Raw genomic sequence first — 23663 nt, forward strand, 5'->3', positions numbered from 1 at the left:
CCGGGATCACGCCCTGAGCCGAAGGCAGACGCTTAATGACTGAGCCACCTCAGAGCTGGAAGACCCTAGAAGGGAGACGACGTGCTATCTACGGGTGCCGTTTACTGATGTCTTCAGGAAGCAAGAAGTGGAGCTCCCTGCCAGCTAATGATGATGCCAGTGGCCTCTCCTAGTCTATCACCTCAAGAGGAGCTGTCAAAATAACAAACGACACATTTTTAGGTCACAGGATTACCCCTTGGCCAGGCCCTCTTGGTTTGATTAGCGGTTATTTTTCCTCTTAGTGCCCTTCTTCATCTTCTTTTCCTTCTTTTCATTTTCTTCCCCTGCCCCTCTCATCAATAAAGGTCACCGCGTTAAGGAAACCACTTCTCTGAGAAGAATTTAACAGTATCCTATTATAATCACATCGTCCTGCTCGGAAGCAGGTGGTATTACCTGTCAACGGGGTTTGGGACATTGCAAATAGCTGCCACGCACCTCAGCGGAAGCTCCCAGGCAGATAAAGTGACCAAAGGAGACAGCCCTCCGGAGGCCTCAGAATCTCATTTTCATTCCCCTTGTGGAAAAGAGACTGACTTTATTGACAAAGACGACTGAAAATTGCTTGAGCGTTCCAATAACCAGTCTGCGTTGAGGCAGAGAGACAGTCTGGCGGAGGCGAGCTCCCTGCTCCGTGGCAGCTTCGCCGAGCCACGTTGTGCCGCCGCACCAGCCTGTGCATATGCAGACCAGACTGGAAGGAGCCTCCCGACGTCCTCAAACGCAGCCCCTCTCCACCTCCACTCCCAGCCTGCTGCTGCCTTTCCTGGATCCCAACCATAAATCAACATGAATTCAGGGAATCTCTGCCAGAAACCGAATTCCTAGGCTGATTTGGGGGCCCAGAGGTCGGAGCTGGGTTAGCTTGCCAAGGCTAATGTCCCACTTGCCACTGGAGTGCTCTGTGGCTTGACTGCACCTTCCAGGTAAGCCACTAGATGTCCCCACCACGGATTCTTGTCCTTATTCCCCAGTCCTGCATATAAGCCAGTCCCGGGGGCTCAGGGAAGTCTACACAGAATTCCATCACCACCTGGACCACAGGGCTGCCTTAGATGCTAGGACGGTCTGGGCTCCTCAGCGGGCCTCCTCTAAACCCGTTGGTGGCTCAGACCCCAAACAGCTGAGCTGAAAGTATGAGCAGTGTTAGCTAGAGCAGCCCCTAACTCTCACAACAGGTGCCCCTGCACTTCCTGCAACCAGTCCTAGCCATCACCGGTCATTGGGCATCCTTCTGGTTTATTCAGGTCCTCGGTAAGAAATAAATTAATATGTGCGCCTCGTAGAACCAGAGATTTTAGATGTCAATGTGCTGTGGAAATAATGTAGGTCTGTGGCTTTTAGCACAGAATGAATGACAGATAGATAATTTATGATGATTCTCGAGATCTGAACTGCAATTATGAAGTATTTCTAGGTGTATATTCAGGATGCAAAGTGTAAGGAACCTAGAGCTAAAGTTAATTTATTACTGACAGCTGTATATATAATAATATATCATGTCTTTTAATCTTACATTCCTTCTGACTTACATCAAGCAATCCTTTCATTCATTAATAAAATCAAGCCTTGCCATTATTCTTAATGATGAAGTCCCATTTTGAATCCGGAGGACTCCTATAATTAAACTCTATACTTCCATATACCAGACATCTGAAGCTCAAAAAAAAAAAAAAAAGATAAATTGAACTCCTTGTTTTACAGGCAGGATGAAAAAACATCAGAAAGACGGAGCCCACCTGCTCACAGTCCCACTGGAGCTAAACAGAAAGTCGGGGGAAATGTTTGTGTTTATCTTCTCAGCTCACACCATTACTCTTTTTTTTTTTCTCCTTTTAGCCATCCCCCGCCCCCTGCCTCCTGTCACCCCTCCACCATCTTTCCTTTTTTGAGGCAGTATATTCAAAGGATGTTTTTTTAAAGGTCAAGATAAAAAATGGCAACTAAAAGAAATACAGGCTAACGTGTCTCCTCCAATTTTCTGCACTGTGCCAAACACTTACACGATTAATCCTGTCAAAAGAAATCTAATCTAATCTTATTACACCAAAGACAAGGTGTCCTTTATAAGTATGGTGGCTGGGAACAAGTTGGTCTTCTCAAGTTTCGACTGGTTCAGTGTCTCATTCAGTTTACAGTCAGTCATCACCTTGGCAACTCATTCACTGCACTGCCCTTAGCGTTCCCAAAATTTAAACAGTGTTCTTGTTGAAGTCATCGAGCACACACCATGTATTATCAGACTTCCTGGTCATTTTAGAAGATACAGACCCATGATACTTGTAGAAGCAAAACCTTTAACCTCATCCACTAATTAATGATCACAAAGTGGAATAATGAGATACGTGGAGATAGGGATCCAGTTATCCAGGTCATCTCTCATCTGGAGACAGAATCAGATTCCAGGAGTAGGTGCGAGAGAACTGAGTAAGCAAGTTTCCTATCTGTAACACTGAATCTTACTATGATCGGTTAATTAAATCATGATAAATAACATTCTGCGGCAAGTGAAAGCTGCTCAGAAGGGTTCAGTGGGATGACCATAAGTTCAATTGTTCAAAGACATTCACTACATCTGAGTGTCTTTGCATTCCTCTGACTTAAAAATGTTTACTGTAATTCTCTGGAGAGCTCTCGTACAGGAAAGAAAAATACTGAGGTTTTGCTCCACTGGCTTTTTGAAATTGCTAACGCTTTCCTATTGGTTCCGTGTCTTACACTTTCTCTTTCTTCAGTAATGAAGGTTCTAATTCATTAACATCGCTATCTGGTTTCTTTCTATTGGTTCTGCCTCTTCCTGTTACATCAGCGTAGGGAGGAGGAATGTCAGTCAGCAGGGGCCATGCCATGCTGCAGTAACAAACAGCTCCAAGGGTTGGTGGCTTCCTCACCCTACATATCCGTTGTGGGACAGCTGGGGGCTCGGCTCACCACTGCTACTCTAAGATGGCGGCTGGCAGGGTGGCCACCATTTTGAACACTGCCAGTCATCAAGTTGGTGGGAAAACAGTACTCTGGAGGTAACTGCGCTGGCGATTAAATGCTCCAGGATGGAGGGACACCTCCACAAGACACAATTCATGAGCCAGCACCAGCCACAGTCCACACCTCAGCCAGGAAGAGGGTCAGGAAGTTCTATCTAACCTTGTTCTGCAAGAGGGACATTGGAAAATAACTGGTGCATTCCACAGAATTCCTCAGAATTCCAGAGAAACTTCAGACAGATAAATTAATCTTCTTTCTCTTGTTGAGAAGTCCCTTATTTTCCCTGGATCACAAGTGCTCCACTTTGTTTTTGCCTTCTTCCCTGATCAAATAATTCTCTGACTTCTGTCCACTTTCAGATTCATGGACATGACAGTTACTGCTAAAGAAAATTTTCTCTTCAGATGGTTATAAGCTAGGATTATTCATATAGCTCAAGGAAAGGAAAGAAATTTGCACATTAATTGTTCTCACTTTCTCCTTTTCATATATTTCCGGTTTTCCTTATATTTTTCCCTCCCTCTTCCACGGTCATCTCCTGCCCAATCTCTTTTATTGAAAAACAATAGCTCAACACTTTATTTGTCCTTTTTCTTAGCTATTTGGTCCAATTTGGCAAAGGAGTCTGTAGATTAGCAGAAATCTAACTTTCCTGGTTCCCCAACTCCCCCGATTCAGATGAATTTGTACCCTGAGATACAGTGAGAAGAATTACTGACCTGTCTGAACAGTGCCTAAGTTTTGCTAGATATTTCTCCCACTTAATAATTGAGAGCCCAGCCCACTGCAAAGACTTCTAAATACATCTAGAAGTCCCCAAGAGCTATCTCAATGAACAAGCCCAATCCATTGCTGTGAGGGGAATCTTAGGTTTGCTCCCTTCCTATTGCTCCTGGCCCACCTACTGAGTCCAGACCCAAACACCCTGCTGTGTAGTTCCTAATGTACCCAAACAGTCCAGCATTCTCTGTGAAGCTGGATGCAATGCTTCACTCCCTTTGTATTTTACTTTGTTCTCAGGGGAACCAAAATAAGGCTGCTTATAACCCTGGTGTGTATATCACGAATAAAAACAGAGCCAGATGACAAACACCATGGTCCCCTCAGAAGGACTGAGGTTGTGTTACTGTGTGGAACTACCAAGTCGGGCCATAACCCCTAGGATGAGTTCTTTCCCTGGAAATCTTCCCTCTCTCTCTCAAGCAAATAGATTACCCAGGGCTAGCCCTGCCCCTCACCAGTCACACCTGAAGTGCAGCCGCAAACCTAGCTAGGACCTCTCCATTTTAGCCAAGAACACAACAGAAAACATAGCCCAACAAGCGCAGGAACAAATTCATACGCATAGGGCTGAAAAGAGTGCCAGTTCTCATGGTGAAAAGCCAATTAGGGAGGAGATGGAGTGATGAAGCTAGCCCACAAGAGACTGGGGCGACGTGGGAAGACACACCGACTTCTTGGCCCAGGCGACCACTGAGAGGACAATATACAGGCCTCGGGAGACAACGACCTAGACCCGAACCCACCTAGGACCGGGGCTACACCCTCCTCGCGTCCGCCCAGCCCGAGTGCCCCAGGCCGCCTGTGGGCGGGGCCTGAGTATCGCCCCGCCCCGCCGCCCGCCACTCGGGTCACCTGACCTGCCCGCGGCTCACGTGATCCGTCCCTAGCGCCGCCATCTTGGAGCTCCGGATGAGGAGGGGAAAAGCGGGGGGAAAGAGGGAAAAGAGCCGGGAGAGAGGTGGGCGAGGACGAGGGCGAGGGCACGGCCGGGCTCCTGGCCGGCCAAAGGAGGCTCGCGGAAGCAGCAGCCGCCGCCCGACCGCAGGTACCGCGCCCCGGGGCCGCCCCTCCGCCTGCAGGTAGCGCCGCCGCCGGCCATGTGCGTCCTACCCTCAGGCCTCTACCGGCGCCCGCTTCCTCTTCTGCGGGCCGACACCGCCCGGTGCTCGCCACATGCCCCAAGTTCCGCGTCCTCTTCCAGTGCTCTGCGCCGCCCACAGCAAGGCCTGCGGAGACCCCGGGCTTGCCCTGCCGCGGGGGGGTGGGGGGGAACCTGCCGCTCTCCGCATACTGTCACCAGCCTGGTCTCCAGGCGGGCCTGCTAGGCGTTGGTTGCTTCCTTCCCCTCTGCAGATGTGAAACCGCTTAGGCCAGCCTGGATAAAGCTCACGACGGTGCCCTCACCGCATCTCCTGATGACTTTTCTCAAGCCCCATCGCCCCAGCCCTTTAGCCAATTCTTGGTGTAGGAAAAGCTAGTACAGAAAATCCTAGCCTTCTGCCCCTACGAATCTTTTCGGCGAACTGGTGTCCCCAGAGATCACTGAGATCAGTGGGAAAAGCTCCCACCTTTTAAGACCTGCGGGCATCCGGAGTGAATGGTCTGTGTGGAAGGCCTGGATGATTAATTAGGCGGAGGCCATCATCCCAACCCGTAGGCGATCTTTTTAGTTACTGCGGTGGGCTGTAATTTACTATCAGTCTGCATCTCTTTTATCAGGCAATTACTGGATTTATCACCTCCTTGAGCTTGTACTTTCTTCAGTACTCTGCTTTGACTCAGTGTATGGGTTGCGTTATTGATTAAAAGAGAAAGCCTGGCCCTTCATTCCTTTACCTTACTAACTCGTTTAAAATTAACTTCAGGGGAGGACCAAAGACGTGCTTTCTGCCCTGGCAACGAACTATTTACTTAACCATAATCGATAAGATAGCTGCATTCTAGGAGAAACGAATAGGCATTATTCGATTTTTGAGATTCAGTCTAGCTAGTATAAGAAACTGTGGCAAAGAAATGTAAGACCAGGGCAGGAAACTGCCTTAGAAGATATATAGGTCAGTCTACTGTGTCCTCTCTTTTCATGCGTACTGTGCTTGCACAGAACTGTTTGAAGTTTGCAGAATCATCCTTTAGATTGTTTTTTTTGGTTAAAACTGAAAAAGCAATATACAATTTATTGTTCCTTATGCATTAGAAAGTGATATCAGTAAAAACAATAGTATTTTGAGTCAATTAGATAAATTCTGAGCTAAAACAAAATACACAATTATTGGGAGAAGTTTCCAGAGCAGTTTTTTTCTAACTTGTGCAAAATCATAATCTACTTGTTAGAGAAATTATGTAAATTTGCATCACGTGATTGGGTTGCGTGAACATTCCTCTGAATTTCTTTTTGACATAAAATACTGGGAAATTTTTCACTGCCAAAAGAAATAATTACCTTGTTTCATCAAGAAAGAGAAATGTTTGATACTATATACTTCCATTCTTGGCCACAGCTGAATTCTGAAGATTGATCCAAGGGACTGTGTTAATTTCAGGAATTGATTTGAAAGACATTGGCTCTGCCACTTAACAGCCATGTAACCTTGGGTAAGTCGCTTAAACCACACTGAGTGTTTCCTTATTTGTAAAATTGTGTAACACCCACCTGGCCTGTTCCAAAGCGTTATAAAGATCAAACACTAACATGTTTGACACCGGCTAGCTGTAAGGGGCTATTATTCTTTTCAGTATTGATTCTTTATACATATTTGTTCTTACTGAGATGTAAGAGGGAAAACGGTATATTAAGAAAGGGGATTTAGAATCAGGCCTGGATTCCAGTTCTTAAGCCAGTTATTACCTTACATCTGTGAGCCTCAGTTTCCTTACCTGCAAAAAAGAGGCTACTATTACCAGAAATAACATGCTAATACACAAAGTCTACATAGGCACTGCGCCTGGATGGTGAGCACTTGAAGGGCAAGGATTTCTTCTTACTTACTTTAGTAGTCTCCAGCACTGTGCTTGGCACATTATAGGTGCTCAGTAAATGTTAAATCTTATTACTGGTTAATGTTAGTTAGACCTTATGTCTTCACCGTAGCTGCCAAATTAGAATATTCTTTCAGGCTAGATGCCAGCTAAGAAATCTTAGATTATGAAATTCATGTATTTGTGATATTATACTATTTTTTCTTAGTGGCAATTAATCAAATTAAGCTAAGGAGATTTTAACTCAAAGAAATTGTAGCTGACAATAAGATAAATCTATAAATAATGTGTAAGCAATCTCGAGGTAATTTTTTATAGACAGTTTACAATTCAGGGACATGAAAGTTTATCCAGTACCAGTCTCTTGTTTTACATCTGAGAAATCTGAGTAAAACCCACAGAAACAGTGATTTGCCTAATGTCACACAGCTGACTGAGGGTACTCCAGAAGAGGAACTTCTGCCTTTCAGCTGGAGCAAAATGTTTTATATTTTAGAATTATAATCTAGAAGAATGGGAAATTGGCCATTACTTCACACAGTCTTTGTCTAGTTGGGAAAAAACAAATTCTTCGTCTGAAAGAAAATGTTCTTTATAACATAGCAAACTGCCTTTGCACGCACACAGAAAATTACAGCCTTCCTCCAGTCCCCCTCAGGCCCACAGGAATTGTTCAACTTGATTTTACTTACGATAACCATTTTCTGTAACTGAAAGGAACTAATTAGATGTACAAAGAAACCAAGTAGTAAATTACAAGGAAAGAAAGACAACCGAAATAATTTGGTTCTTTTCTTGGGAAAGACATTAATTATAAGCTTTTGCCTGTGGAATTCAGGTCTCCCCCACTTTTCAGTTTGCTTTCTCCCACTTTGCTTTTTATGAAAGACCTACAATAGTACCTATTTTCTCTAACTGAAGGAAATCCGAAGATTTCACTTATACAAAAAAAGACAAAAAGCGAAAATAGTTTTCAATCTTTGTTTTGCAGGGAGCCATTAATAGAGGCAGCGCATACCCCAAGCGGCAAGAGTGACCCCACCAAGCTCCTTCCCTGCCCGGGAGCTGGGCTCTGCATCTCAGCATCAAGGCACCAAAGCTTTGAACTGTGTCTGTGAGCATCTGTGCTTTATCTTGACTTATTTTGTGCATTCGTTAGCAAGGTGTGTCCTGAGGTATCAGAAAAGCCTAAGAGGTTATTTTTTGGTTTGGGGAACACTCAAAACTTCTGCCATATAAATTAATGGTAATTCCTTCCTCACTTTTCATCATTTTGGCTTCTGAAAGATTTCATAGGAAGGTTCTCCTTTCAGATAGCCAGAGAAACCTGTCCTGTTGTCTAGGAAAGATTTGAGACTAGGAAGGATTGTAGGACGTTTCTGGTTTGGGATGCGACTTACATTTATTTATTTGTAACAATGTCATACATTTTGTTTAATGTTGTTATGTCTAAAGATTCCAAACAAGAAGCTCCTTACTTTAGTGATGTCTCTAGTCTTTCCTCTTTCTGTAAACCTTCCTGTTCAGCCATATTGATCTTTTCACTAACTACTAGATAGCAAGTTTATTCTAGTTTATGAAAATATAATAACGTTACGGCTGTTTTCCTTGTCAATCTTACCCTTGTATTAACAGAATTCCAAAAGAGCAACTGAGGCACTCTGGGATAATTCAAGGAGGATATATTTACAAAGATACTCATAATAAAGATGTAGGACTTGTACAGGCAAACCACAGGGATAATGCAGTTACCTGAAACTAGCAGCATCAGGAGAAGGAAGAGGTACCAGAACCGGGAGTGTATTGTAGAGCCCTCTGCCTGGAGAGAATGGCCTTCCATTGAGGAACATGGCCAATCCAAGGTGACCTAGAGGGAGGGAACCAAGGACATGAATATCCTGATCTCAGTCCACTACCTCCCTCTGGTCTCCTGTCGTGGCTCCCCATTGGCAACCAGAAACTAGAGGGCATGGGAGTCTAATGATGTAATACCTCCTGGGCAGAGAGCAGAGTGGAGAAAAGGAGACAGTGAGCCCAGAGGGGCAAATGGTTGACATCTGGCACAGCCGTCTTTTGGAATACAGTGCACCTCTTCCCTCTTCAAAAAGCCTTTTCTTACCTTCCTAGACCAAAATTAGCTCTTCACTTTTTATTAGGTTTTGGTCATTGACTGTTCCGTTCCAATTATTTTACGTGGTGTACCGTTTCATTATTTAAAAGCTGTTAATTCTTTTTAACTTCTAAATATGTTTGTCCTATCCAGTCAATTCAGTTTTAAACCATGAGTACTGTGATTTTTTTTTCATACTGTATTTTGCTTAATGCCTTGCACTTAACAATTTTTACTATAATTTTTTATTATGTAAAGTTTTAAACGTGTACACAGTAGAAAGAACAGTATAAGGAATTCCTAGATACTCATCACTTAACTTCAGTTGTAAAATTTGCCATTCCTTCTCTATCCCCACCCTCTCCACCCACCCCCTTGACCAGAGTCGTTTTTTAAAGTTGCATTTACATTGATCTCTTGAAGGCCGTGGATAGTATGCAGATGTTCATAATCCTTGTTGTCATCATTATGAGCCCTGGGATTATATTTGTACTCTTTGTTTTCCTCTTTTTTTTTCCCAAATAAATTTTACTTCACTTGGCATAGAATCCGATATATATTTGTACATTGGTGGCCTAAGTGAAATTTTCATGAAAATTTAAAGGGCTGACCTTAAGGTCAGCTTAACTCCCTCCTGGTATATACTTCATTATGAACTGTTTATCTAACCTTTTCTAACAGAGACTTTTGTTTTAATGAGACTTAACTTGTACATTGATTCTGCCATGTGGACTCAGACTGGTTTTTCAGGTGTTTCTTGATGTATTTTATGTTGTCATATCTGTTTTATAGCTGCCATTTCTGTACTTATCCCCAAATGTATGCAGCCTCTAAAATGAGGTACTTACATAAATGTTCAGGGAAAATTGGAGCATCTGCTGCAAATTTCCATTAGCTCTTAATGCCTGAGCAGACACAGCTTTTAAAATCTGAATGTTTTGTCAGTTTCTTTTGTATTAGTCTTTTTCTTCAGATAAGATGAACTCCTCTTCCTCTTCATTTCACTTTCTTTTTAAGGTTACACACTAAAATATCCACAGGGAGCAATTTGCACTGCTCTTTCCTATTCTATCATTAAGTAAAAGAGGGATAACATGAATCACCTTTGTAACCCTGTGGGTATGCAAAGTCTGTTGAGCAAATATTCACTTGTTAACCTGCAGACTACAGTCAGCCTACATGGGTGACACATTTCCTGGAGAAGGAGACGTTAGATCTGCAGTAGACCACCAGATCTTGTGAAAGAAATTAAATGTTCAGGCATTCATGTTATTAACAGTTACTTAACTAATTTTCATTTAACAACTGAACTGAAAAAAGGAAAGCCTTAAGTGAGTGACCTTAAAAGGAAATCATTAGTCACAGAAAGAGCCACAGCGCCCTTTGGCCTTAAAATGTGAAACTCTCAGGCAGTAAGGTGACTTATGAAGTCACAATGGATTTTCCTAAAGAAACAAATTGTTCCCGTACTGGTCCCTTCTTTAGTGACTTAGGATTGAGTGTAGAGATTTAAAAATACTGCTCTTCCTACTTGAGAAGGATGGAAAGGAACTACATAGTCTGTTGAGAGGTAATGCCCTCAGGTTGTTTAAGGGAGAGAGTGGCTAAAGGGCCAGTGGTGTGTGGGAGCTGGGATAGCAGTCACTGTTGTAATGGCTGTGGAGTGCATTCCCTACCATGAGTGCAGTTGGACATGGAAAAGAAAAGAAAGCTGATCACACTGGACAGAATATCAGGAAGGAGGGAAGAAGTAGTACTAAAGAAACCGAGAGTAAAATGTTTGCATTTTTGCCTGATGTGGACCTAGATATAGAAAGTTTGTGTGCCAGAAAGAGCAGAAAATCAGAGAGGAAAAGCCATCATTGTTGCCAAGAGTAGATATGGGAGGACTGGCACCGCAGCTGGTCAGAGCACCGGTAGGGTCTAGCAGGAGTTAGGTTTGATCTTGGCAGGGGCTGAAGGGCTCTTCCATGTTGATTGAGCCACCTGGGGGGAGAGAAGCCATTATTCACCTCCTAAAATAAGAATTCAGAGCCTGTAACTGAAGTTTAAGAATAGTATGGTCTTTGGTTTATAGCTGGTGCCACTAAAAATTTTGCTGGCATTTATTGAATGTTGTGAGTAAGACTCCAGAATGCACCTAAAATGTGGAAAAACAAAACTTGTTGCTGGAAAAAAGCCTAAACCGAAAAATGTGATCCAAGTCAACAAATTAATCTCACTTTGAGCCAAAGGAAATGTTTGAAATGAAAGTACTGCCAGGAAATAGAGGATTCAAGATTTAGGCGGAAAGATATTGTGAGTATTTTTTGTTTTGTAACTTCCTTGGCTGTAATGCATTGCTAGAACTTACAGAGAACCCCTTTTAAGGACTTTGAATATTTAGACCTGAAACACAACTAGAATATCACTTGTTTTCCTTCTCAGATGCCCCTTCCCTCTCGGGGGAAAAAGAAAAGAAAAAGCATACATGTGTATGAGTAGTAGTTAACCACTAATATGGCCTCTAGGAAAAAACCACAGCGTAGTTTGTGGTTTATCTTCAGGAAGATAAATGGAAGGAAGTAAAAGAGGGAACTAGATCATTGCTTTTATGTAGTTTCGGTTACATGGTACTTCTCAAAATTCACTCTGCCCTTCGCAAGAGGTTCACAACTCTTTTTTATAATTCCAAAAATTTGGGGAGTAAAAAACCAAATTTATGATTTTATTAATAAAGCTACAGTTATATTTGGTATAAGAAGTTGTCTCCCAAGGATTGTGTCGATCATGTATTAGCTTTACAGAGTGGTATTCTGTAGTAACTTGAGGTGGTTCCACATGCACTGGGAATGCCTGTGTTCCTTCAGTCAAGGAATAGGAGTCCTGTTTTTTGGCACTGGGCAAAAGAGAGGGAGTACTGATTGGGCCCAGCTAGATGTCTAGGGGAAAGAAAGTGAAGAAAAAGGAGATGCCAATTGTTGAAGTCATTTCCAAAGGAAGAAATGGATGAAAAGGTCTTGATAGGGGATGGCACTCCAAAGAGAAGTTGTGAACAATTTAAGTCTCTGTTGGGGCTAGCCGGGTGTACTGATACGGAGCTCCCAGGTTAGAGAATGTGGAGATGAGCTTAAACTCTAAGATGAGCTTCGATTTCGTTTAATTACATACCTGGGATACCTATAACCTGGTTATTTCTTTCTGTTGTATATTATCCTTTCTAGATATGGAAGAAAGCAGCAGTGTTGCCATGTTGGTACCAGATATTGGAGAACAGGAAGCTATATTGACTGCTGAAACTGTCATCAGTTCATCATTGGAAATCGATGAACAAAGAAAAGTTAAAACAGATCCATTGATCCATGTTATCCAGAAGTTAAGTAAGATAGTAGAACATGAAAAGTCACAAAAATGTCTTTTAATTGGGAAAAAACGCTCACGTTCAAGTGGTGTAGCACACTCTCTTGAAGCCCAAGAACTTTGCGAGATTCCAGCTAAAGTAACCCAGTCACCTGCTGCCGAGAGTAGAAGGGCTGAGATGTCGCAGATACATTTTACCCCTGGCTCTCTTGCCCAGAACGATGGGAAGGCCATGTCTTACCAGTGTAGCCTTTGCAAGTTTCTGTCGTCATCGTTTTCTGTGTTAAAAGATCATATCAAGCAGCATGGTCAGCAGAATGAGGTGATATTAATGTGCTCAGAGTGCCATATTACATCTAAAAGCCAAGAGGAACTTGAAGCTCACGTGGTAAATGACCATGAAAACGATGCCAACAGTCGCACTCAATCCAAAGCCCAACAGTGTGTAAGCCCTTCCAACCCTTTGTCTCAGAGACCCACAGAAAGAAGTAACGAAACCGCTTCTGATCTCGCCGTGAGTGTGGACAGTCTGCAAATTCACACTGCCCAAAACGCACCCGTGACAGAGATGGGTAAGAGGAAGTGGTATGCGTATGAACAGTATGGCATGTATCGGTGCTTGTTTTGTAGTTACACCTGTGGCCAGCAGAGAATGTTGAAAACACATGCTTGGAAGCATGCCGGGGAGGTCGATTGCTCCTATCCAATCTTTGAAAATGAAAACGAGCCCCTAGGCTTGCTGGACTCTTCAGTGGCTGCTGAACCTGGTGCGCTGGACGCAGTCGTCATTGCTATTGGAGACAACGAACTGAGTATCCACAACGGGCCTTCAGTACAAGTGCAGATTTGCAGCTCAGAAACATTATCCTCTTCATCTCCTTTAGAACAGAGTACGGAAGGGGGAGTTCATCTAGGTCAGTCAGTTACTCTTGACCCTAACGAGGAAGAAATGCTAGAGGTGATTTCCGATGTGGAGGAGAATCTGGTTGCTGATAGCCTACTTTCATCTGCACAGAAGATCATCAGTAGCAGCCCAAATAAAAAAGGTCACGTTAATGTGATAGTGGAGCGTCTGCCAAATGCTGAAGAAACTCTTTCACAGAAACATTTCCTCATGAATGCCGAAATCGAAGAAGGAAAAAACCTGAGCCCGACAGAATCCCAGATTGGGTGTGAAGGAAGAGATGAAGTTTATCGTGCTGATAAATGTACTGTTGACATCGGGGGGCTGATCATAGGCTGGAGCAGTCCAGAGAAGAAAGACAGTGAGTTAGTTAACAAAGGACTGGCTGCTGATGAGAATGCCCCGCCAGGCCGAAGAAGAACAAATTCTGAGTCTCTCAGACTGCACTCGTTAGCCGCAGAAGCCCTCGTCACGATGCCTATAAGAGCTGCAGAGCTGACGAGGGCCAACCTCGGGCACTACGGCAATATAAACCTTTTAGATCCAGACACCGGCCAAAGGCAAGCAGATAGTACGTTGGCAGCATATTCTAAAATGATGTCACCACTTAAAAACTCTGCAGATGGATTAACTACTTTTAACCAAAGCAACTCTACTTTGGTAGCACTCCCAGAGGGTAGGCAGGAATTGTCAGATGGGCAAGTTAAGACTGGCATCAGCATGTCCTTACTGACGGTCATTGAAAAGCTGAGGGAAAGGACAGACCAAAATGCTTCAGATGATGACATTTTGAAGGAGTTGCAGGACAACGCCCAGTGCCAACCCAGCAGCGACACGAGCTTGTCGGGAAGCAGCGTGGTAGAATACATCCCCAATGCTGATCGGCCCTACCGCTGCCGCCTGTGTCACTACGCAAGCGGGAACAAGGGCTACATCAAGCAGCACTTGCGGGTGCATCGACAGAGACAGCCGTATCAGTGTCCTATCTGTGAGCACATAGCTGACAACAGCAAAGATTTGGAGAACCACATGATCAACCACTGTAAAACAAGAATATACCAGTGCAAACAGTGTGAGGAATCTTTTCATTATAAGGTAAGCATAGGTTCATGAAATCATTCAGAGAACCTTAGAATCTTTAGAACCAGGAGGGAACTTGGTAGAGAGAGCCCAGCCACCTCATTTTATAGATAAGGAAACTGAGACCCAGGAAAGTTGGGTAATTTGCCCAGGGGATCCCAACTGAATTGAAATTGGGACTGAAATCTGGGTCATCAGAATTTCTGGTGTACGATTGTTTTCCCTGCCTACTGCCTCCTTAACAGTTTCTGTGTTTATTGCTTTAGTTCTGGCGTGGCTATCTTTTTTTAAATGTGTTGATTTTAAATTGCAGGGTAATTACGAGGGAACGTACAGTGGAGGGACATACACACGTTTGATTTACACAAATGTAATCCTACATCATCAGTACAAAAAAAACAGCTATTTTTCATCTTCCATGGCCCCAAAATGTAGGTCATTCACTTCAGCTACACCCCCAGCCAGTAGCGATCTGTGTCATTGCAGGGGGAAAAATAAGCTGTGTTGGACTTCATGAAAGACAGTAAGGTGGAAATAGAGCCACATGTGTTGCTTTATGGGCAATTTAAGAGACTTTGAAGGATTATTTTGACTGTGATTTTCATCTTATATGCTGCCTTATAACCAACAACCAGCATGAGATACTGCTTTTGTAAAGGAAACTGGATTCATTGAATCATTAGTTTCGCACTTTTCTTCTCTAATGTGCCAGCTGGCTGTTTGGTGGAAGGAGAAAGGTGTCCTAAAAGGGTAACTGGGGTGTAGACATTTCCTCTCAGATTTCCCAGAGTTGGGGTCTAGCTGGTAGTAAAAAGGTAATCAGGAATAAAAAAGCCTTTGACTCTGAGGTTCACTGCCTACTTGAATTGCCCTCATGAAATTCTGAAGTGGCCTCAGGCTACCAGACAAGCAGTGCATCCAAATGGGCAGCAAAAGCAAGTTCCAGAAGTTTCTTTGGCTCCTGCATTCTTGATTGGTGGGGGTGGAGGAAGAAGATACCGTGGAGGAACCGTTCCAATTAGGTCTCTCTTACACATTTAGTTGATACTGAAAGGCAAAAACTAGCAGGAGTCCAGCAGTTACTGTTTGGATTTATTTTTGTGAAAGCATTGGGTTATTCTGAGTGACCTGCTCTTCCCTCCGCCGGGCCTGTCAGCAGTTCAGTAAGTAGGCACGTGCCATGTGTAAGCAGGGGATTCCTCTCAGAGAAGGCAAAACTGCCTTTTTGATGAGATTGTGATTTCCCTAGTGTATTTCTTCCCATAAACTGTCAAATAAGTCAGATAATCTTTTAGCACGTTTGTTTGTAAAATATTGGTAATGTGTTCTAGGTACTAGGCCGTGAAAGCAATTAACTGCTTCTACAGCCTCTTAGTAACAGTGCAAGTATATTTATTGAAGGTTACATGTGAATATTTCTCAATTTTTTAGAGTCAGCTGAGGAACCATGAGCGAGAGCAACACAGTCTTCCAGATACCTTGTCAGTAGCAACTTCTAATGAGTCGAGAATTTCTGGTGATACAGCTGATGGAAAATGTGTTCAAGAAGGTATCCGTGTATTTGTTTTGTACAGGCTGCATGACTAGCATATGAAGTTTTCTTAAAAAGCCCTCAGTTGTCATGTGGGTTAATTTCAGGACTAAAGCTGCATATATTCCCTCTTTTCATACTGCGGAGTGAATCTTACCTGTGTTCCTGAGGATATCCTGAGGTACTGACTGAAATGCAGTGTTAGTGAATACTCAGCTTCGATAATGTAGGTAGATAATAGGCTGAAATTTATGCTGTCCTGGAAGAGCCAAGGCCAGCGCAAAGCCTTGGGTGACATACCAACAAGCCGGGGAAGTCGCAGTGTGGGAAGCAGGCCCCCCTCTCTCAGTACCAGTTGACCCACTGAGAACATACAGCTTTTGCAGATGGTAGGCCCCCACCTCAAACTTTAAGTGAGGCTTCCTGCTGTGATCTTATTCTTATCCAAGTATGACTGCCAGATTTCATCTGCATTATTTTAAAAAAACGCAAAAAAACACAAGATCTTTTTATGTACCAGTTAGGTACCAGTCGGCCAAGTTTCTGCTAATAGGAATATTAGAATCAAAAGATTTAATTAGAGTTCCATGAAAAGGCGGATGCCACATCCGGAGAATTAGGGATAAAGCGTAATAAACTGTGCTTCCTTGCATCAGCTCTCTTAAATTGATATACTTTAAATGTCTCAAGTGCGGTACATAGTGTTTATGGGAAATAAAACATATTGGGGTGACTTTCCTTTTTAGATTTCCTAAGAATTAAAGTTAGAAACAACTGCAGAGTAAAATGTTTTACCATAATGTTTCATTAAATTATACCCCAGAAAGCATAACTGATTCAAGAATGTTTCTGAAAGAACTGATTTTGACACCACTGTAGCACCAAAATTCCCTTGTCAAACAGATGTCATCCCTGTAAAACTATCCAAAACAAAAGGAGTTTATGACATAGCATCTGTTTCTGCAATAGATGGCTGAGCTAAAACAGTTTTTACAAAATAGCCCTAAATGCCTCCTTTTATTTTAATTCATTATGTTTCCATATCCCCCTTTAAAGGAGACATTAAAACATTTGATGTCATTGGACCATAAATCCCTAATGAAGGAATAAAGTAAATACTACTCAGTGGCACCACCTGCGGTTAATACGAGTGGAGGAATATGTCTTTTCTAGCACCATCTTCAAAAGCAGTAATTTATAAAACTGTCCAAATGGGTTGTTAAATTAGAACTCACAATTTTAATAAAAAAGATTAAACTGTCGGCTCAAAATTAAAGTAACCAGTTTGAACTTTACAGCGACAGCATCTGTCCACCATATTCCATTTTACAGTGTCTTTTCTTTGTGCATTCTGCTCTGTTTCTTGGGGTTAAATGTATGGATTTTAGATTGTTTGCCATGTCTCTTTTTTCCTCACTTTGCTCCATTTGCTTTTTTCTGTCATAGTCGTAAAACACTTCAGATGACTGATAACCTCCTGCACACTCACACTGATACTTCATTAATTCAGTATTAGATCTTTGGAAATCTGGTTGTCAGGCCAAGAAACAAGTAAGGTCAAAGTAATTCTTTTTTTTTTTTTTTTAAAGATTTTATTTATTTATTCGACAGAGATAGAGACAGCCAGCGAGAGAGGGAACACAAGCAGGGGGAGTGGGAGAGGAAGAAGCAGGCCCATAGCGGAGGAGCCTGATGTGGGGCTCGATCCCACAACGCCGGGATCACGCCCTGAGCCGAAGGCAGACGCTTAACAGCTGTGCCACCCAGGCGCCCCAAAGTAATTCATGTTTTACTAAAACTTCTTTAGTCATTTAGTAAAGTTAATAAACAAGTTGGGGGATGTGTGCCTCAGTGGTCCCCAGCCTCTGCCCGCTCTGATGGCACAGATAACTTGGGACATGTTTTTGACTCCGAGACCCAGTGTAATGGTATTTCAGACATTCGTTCTGCCAAAAGGCGTGGAGTGCCCATCCTGAGCTAGCTGCCGGGAGTCCAGTGAAGGCATCAGTGCCTGTAAGGACCGCAGCCGGGGAGGAAGACAGAACCGTACTGCCGGGGTTGTCAGCCGACCTCACAGGTGCTCTACTAGAGCCATGGGCAAAGCACTTTCGTATGGTGCTCCTTTGTGAAATTTAATTAAATCATTCTTTATTGCAAACGTACAATTCGCAAAGCCCTGGAAATTCGGCATGAACGAAACACACAGATCCCTGCCCTCTGGGGAATCTACAGCCAGGGACAGGTCAGAGATCTGACACACAAATGCAGGTGACATACAGACTGTGATGAGGGAAGAATAGAGAATTCTCTTTTTACTAAGTAAACCATGCTGAGAGGTTCTAGAATTTCCATTTTGTAGATGAGAAAACTGAGTCCTCACAAGGTAAAATGCTTTGCCCATGATCACCCTGGTAGTAGGTGGAAGAGCAAGGATGAAGCCCAGAGTTTTGAACGTTAAATCTCATATTCCTTCCGTTGGAAACAGTTGCTTGAAGTAGCACGGGCTCTCATTCTGTGCTATATTAAGTTTTTCCATCTGTCATTTTTATTAGTTGTCATTGATCTGTAATATTTCTCACACAAAACCATTATCCAATATTTCACACTTCATTTTTTCAGGGTTTTTTAAAAAACTGAATTTGGAACAATGCCACTTATAATCAAGTCCAAGTTTTTAACCTACCAATTAAGAGTAATACTTACATTATAATTATGATTAGTGTGTATATTAATATTGTAGACTTACACCAGGAAATTAGGACATTGTGTTCTGCCTGGCAAAAGTAGTTACAGGCAAAAGAAAATATCAGTTTTAGAAAGCTTAAATTTAACTTAAGGGTTTTCTTTGTTTTGTTAAAATTTCAGCGTGGGTTTCTTTTGTGCCACCAGTTTTACGATTCTGCACTGTGTGGTGGTACTCCACCTAGGCTTCCTTCCTGCTCTGCCTTATTCTCCAGCTTTCCATGCTTGCTTTGTTCCTGAATATAAAGCAATGAGGCTGTGAATGGCCTGCGGACTTTGTGCTTACAGAAGAGTAAAGAGAGTGTTGAATATCTCCAGGAACAGTTTCACATGATCAAGGCATCCAGCTTGTATTTTCTCAGGCTTACCCTGATTAAAATTACCCAGCCCTATTGCTGCAGAATGAGGGTGGGAACATGGCCTCTCTTCCAGTGGATCCATGTAGTCCGGATTTCAGAGAGCCACATACTCACATTAGTGGTAACACTTGTCCTTGTCACCCGCCAGTTTGCTAGGTATGATGATAAGACATTATTTAGCACTGAATAATTTGCGGTTGTTTTTCCTTCCATTGTTGTTGCACTGACAGCTGACTTTCAGTTACAAACAAAGGAAACCCACAGGGTAAAAAAGCTTTAGGCTTTTTATCTGGAGTTTGTTATGTATGCTTTGTAGCCATACTGTATAATATTACATTATAGTACTAAATCTCAGCTTGTCAGCAAATCAGTGTTTCCTTAAGACAAGTATCCAGTATCAATTAGACTAACACCTTTCAGATGAACAGAGTATCTCTGGTTGATTCCGCTGCTACACAGCAGGGCAGCTGGTATCAAGTTTATTCTATTTTAGCATTTCGTTCAAGGTTATATAGAAACTAACCCAATGTATCTGTGTTTACAGGTCAGATGATGTTCAGTTTATATCTGCTGATAGTCCAGTTGCAGGAGAACCTGGAAAGCCGTGTTCAAACTTGTTAACTTTATTAAATGAGAAAGCCTTGATTGAAATGTTAATACTATGTGTTACAAATATTCATTTACAGTGGAAATTATGTCATTGGTATCTAATCAGTGTATGTCGCTAAAGCTCTCCAACCCCTTGTCTAGGGAATAAGTCTTCAGTCCAGAAACAGTATAGATGTGACGTGTGCGATTATACGAGTACGACATATGTTGGTGTCAGAAACCACAGACGAATCCATAACTCTGACAAGCCATACAGGTAAATGTGATGATCCTAGAGTTTTAATGCTTGTATTAGAATATTTTATAGTAAAGAAAAAAAATAGAAATAATTAAAGATTCATAACACTTGTTTAAACACAAGTTAGGTGCAGAGAAACTCACTGCTTGTTTCATGAGGGTTGTTTAGTTAAGGAATATGAGCTTTAAGCTTGAGTCTTAGGACAGTTGGCATTTCATCTAGTTGAAATGTAGGAAGATAAGCTACGTCTGTCAGTTTGATGCTCTCAGTTTCACGTGGGTATATACCACAGTAATCTTCAGTGCTTAGAGTACATTTCAGTAATTTGGTGGTTTAACTACTCCATGTTTCAACAAAAGATACTTAAAACTTAAAAGCAATAAAATTCCCCATGAAAGACTCTCTTTTTGAAAATTAAGCTATCATTTAATTTAATTTTGTTACTTGATTTTTCACAAAAGCCTATTCTAATACATATTTTCAGGAAATACGTTCTCAGGTGATCAAGATAGAAAGATGGAAATCATTATTTCTTAAGTACACTTTGGCTCTTGAGAATAAGCTGCGTGTTGTTCATAAGGTAAAAGTACAGACGTGTTTGCAGAAGTTTGTCCAGCTGTCACAGAGCAGTCTGTTCCACTTGCACCCGTAATGGAACATCAGGTTCCTACTCAAAGCTGGACAGTCACCATGACTAGTTATGCTAGGCCAAGGACATGAACTTTTTGAACGGCTTATCAAAACCTGTTTCACGTTTTAACTTCTCTCCCCAGTCTTTATATAGGTATGACACAGTGAGTGTAGGGAAACTTTCCCACTGTATTAGTAGCTAAATGAAAACCTGACAGCCTATGCCTGAAAATGCCATTATTTAACGCTGTAGTTTATGTCTGTATGTGTATGATTTTAAATATATAACATTTGTTTAGTTTGCAAACGTATTTATAATCACTCTTATTTACTCATATTCACTCTTCAGACAGTATATCCATTTGCAAAGTCTCGTAGCTCTATGGAAGGTGTTTGGCCCTGCCTCAGTGTCTATTTTTATTTCAAACATTTTTAAAACTAGGATTCCCTAAAAAAGATTTTTCCCCAGAGTACAATGAAGGCCATTAACAGTTATTAACAATAACTCTGTGCCAGAAACTACAGATGAGGAGTGATAGGTGGTATTTAGCCTGTATCATTTATGATTTACACTAGGAAGTATTTAAAAGAGCATGATGGGAACAGGGAACTCTAGTTCATCTGGTAAGAGGAGAAAGCTTTGCCTTTATATTTTGGGTATCCTTATTTTTAAATGTAATGACATACCATGCCAAATTCATGTGATCCAGGCAAGAATAAAATAACATTCTCTGGGTCTAGAATTAGACTTCTCATTCAGATTCATTGAGATGTATTTATTGAGCAAATACTATGTTCCAGGAGCTGTACTACGCTCTTAGAGTGTAGTCATGATAAAAAGGATAGTATGCCCCTATCATGAAGTTTGTAGATAATAAATAAGTGAACTCTCAAATACGTGATTATGGTAAGTTTATGAAAAATTCTGGGTCTATAGAGGAGAGTTTCACATCTACCTGAGTAGATTAGTCTTACAGCTTAAAGATTAATTTTGATAGTTTTTGGTGTCCTAGAGTTTATGTTTTCTTACGTTCTCAAAATATTCACAGATTCCTAGGTTTGGTTGTGATTGTCCTAGGGTCTTCCTACCAGTGGGCAACACACTATGAGAACTGTCTTCCTCTTAACAACAGAGCAGCATCCGTGTGTTACTTTCCAAGTTCATTCACACTACTCTTTGTCACTGGGTTTGGCCTGAGTGCTTATGTCTTAGAAGAAATGTCGTATGTCCCCCTCCCTGTAATTATAACCAACATTTTCTCATAAGTCTTATTTTCAAACTGTCAAATCTTGTGACTCTTTTTTTAACCTTCTCTAAATACTTTAAATCCACACGGGATTATGAATTAACACCCTGTGTTCCGGTAGGCTTCTAGGACTTTCTCTTCCTTGTCAATACCACTTGCCTTAAGTTAAGCTAGTTAGCATCGCCTTCTTGAGATCTAATTTAATGTAAGTAATCACCATAGTCTTTCTAGCTTACTGCATATATGCTTCATTCAGTTTTGCTGCCTAATACACTTACTGGTCAGAATTTGGACTGCTTTTCTCAGAATCCATGCCCGACATATTTCTGATTACCTACTTTTTGTTAAGAAACATGCTCACCCAGAGCAGTGGTGAGTTTCTTACAGAGTTAGAGTGCCTGGTTGGACAACTTCTAGTCTTTGCACAAGGGCAGAACAGGTGCCTTGGTGTTTTAATGTGCCTGTTATGTAATAGCTTTTCTGCAGTATAACTATTCTTTGCTCGTGTCTTTATTTTTTATGTTGCCATTCCAGTCCTTCACGGAACACATTTGTGTGATCTGGGCGGTACAGCTTCCTGTACTGGTTAAGAGCCCTGGTTCTGGGGCAGATAGTCCTGAGATTGACTCTGAGCTCTCCGACTTCTGGCGTTTATTACCTTGGGGAAGCTAATTCACCCTGCTGTGCTTGGTCTTATCTTTTCTAAAATGACGATAATTAAGGCACCTGCTTTACAGGATAGGCATGAAGACTAAATTAAATACCATATGTAACATAAAATGGTGGCCATCTGATACTCATTGGGCCCAGTTTCTGTCCTCGTGCTCTCTCACTGAGTCATTGTGTAACATCACCTCCCCCACCTCCACCCCCAAAAATGCTATTGACCTCTCCCTTCAGAAACCAACAGGAGTCCTATTTCTGGATAGACAGGCATAGCTTATTTCTTTTACGAGAGAAATGCTATACCCAGGTAGAAATGGTGTCACTCTGAGGCAACCCAGTGTCTTGTGTAGCACTCATGCTTTAGAGTCTCAGGCCTGGCCGCACACCTGTGCCCAGCTGGGTGACCGTGTGGATATTATTCCAGGCTAAGCCTCCTTTCCCATATGAAACTGGGGAGAATACTGCCTGGCTCATAAAGCTTTGTGAGGATTGAATGAGGTCATATGTGTTAAACACACAGCGTATTTCCTGGTGCGTCGAAGGGGCTGGTTTTCTTCTGCTGCTTCTGCACTTGTAAGGTCATATCAGAAACTCTGTCCTCATCACAGAAGGAAGAGAACTATTTGCCATTCGTCTGTGAAAACAGGGAAAGATGAAAAAGGCATCATCCCACCCCAGTCCTACCAAATGCAGCAAACCTTGTTTTTCAGTGCTTCATTAAGGAACATTCTGTAAACCACATACCTCATGTTTATAACATTGACCCTGCAGTTAAAGGGCTGCATTCAGAATTTTTAAGTAGTAGATCATCCTCAGTTTAGTGTAATATTGCAGTTCTAGAATTCCCTCTGGATTACATCCCCCAATATCACTTTTGTGACTGACCAGCTGGAGATGGAAGATGGGATGACAACACATTTTCCTCAAGTACCAAGCTTCCTGACTATGTGGCATTGAACCATTCTCCCTTAGAAACACACTTCAGGGCCACCTGGGTGGCTCAGTCCGTTGAGTATCTGACTCTTGATTTCGGCTTGGGTCATGATCTCAGGGTTGTGAGATCGAGCCCCACGTCAGGCTCTGCACCTGGACATGGAGCCTACTTAAGAATCTCCCTCTCCCACTGCCCTCCCCCCCAAAAAAAAAATTAAAAATGGAAATGAAAAAATAAACACACTTGTTTTGGTCCTTATATTCTGAAACTACACCATGGCATGGCAAGAGGTAGGAGGGGCAACATGACGAAGGAAGGAATGGGCTGTGGACTAAAGTACTCAATACACTACCTGGCATGTATTAGGTGCTCAGTAAGTGTTGACTGATAGTTATCTGTATACCTCAGTTTTTCTTATCTATGAAATGGCTCTGGTTCTATAAGTTTATTGTGTTTTGAAAATAAATGTACAGTGGCGTTACTATGCT

General features: G+C 42.1%; 1 protein-coding gene across 10 annotated transcripts in view; it reads left to right on the top strand.

Moving 5' to 3' along the window:
* The first annotated feature begins 4666 nt into the window (after nt 1-4666).
* Nucleotides 4667-23663, top strand: part of ZNF507 (zinc finger protein 507) — a 42231-nt gene continuing 23234 nt past the window's right edge. For 4 of the 10 annotated variants that reach the window (XM_040633678.1, XM_040633679.1, XM_040633676.1 and 1 more), the window contains exons 1-4: nt 4667-4855; nt 12100-14234; nt 15651-15768; nt 19602-19716. In XM_040633678.1, coding sequence (XP_040489612.1) covers nt 4720-4855; nt 12100-14234; nt 15651-15768; nt 19602-19716 — 2504 coding nt within the window. In that variant the 5' untranslated portion in view covers nt 4667-4719. Of the gene's footprint in view, nt 4890-6308; nt 6403-7777; nt 7950-10973; nt 11195-12099; nt 14235-15650; nt 15769-19395; nt 19497-19601; nt 19717-23663 lie in introns of those variants that run through there. The other 6 variants (XM_040633684.1, XM_040633682.1, XM_040633680.1 and 3 more) reach the window with 6 other exon arrangements.

The sequence above is a fragment of the Ursus maritimus genome, unplaced genomic scaffold (genome assembly GCF_017311325.1).
Source record: "Ursus maritimus isolate PB19 unplaced genomic scaffold, ASM1731132v1 scaffold_19, whole genome shotgun sequence".
Taxonomy (NCBI): Eukaryota; Metazoa; Chordata; class Mammalia; order Carnivora; family Ursidae; genus Ursus; species Ursus maritimus.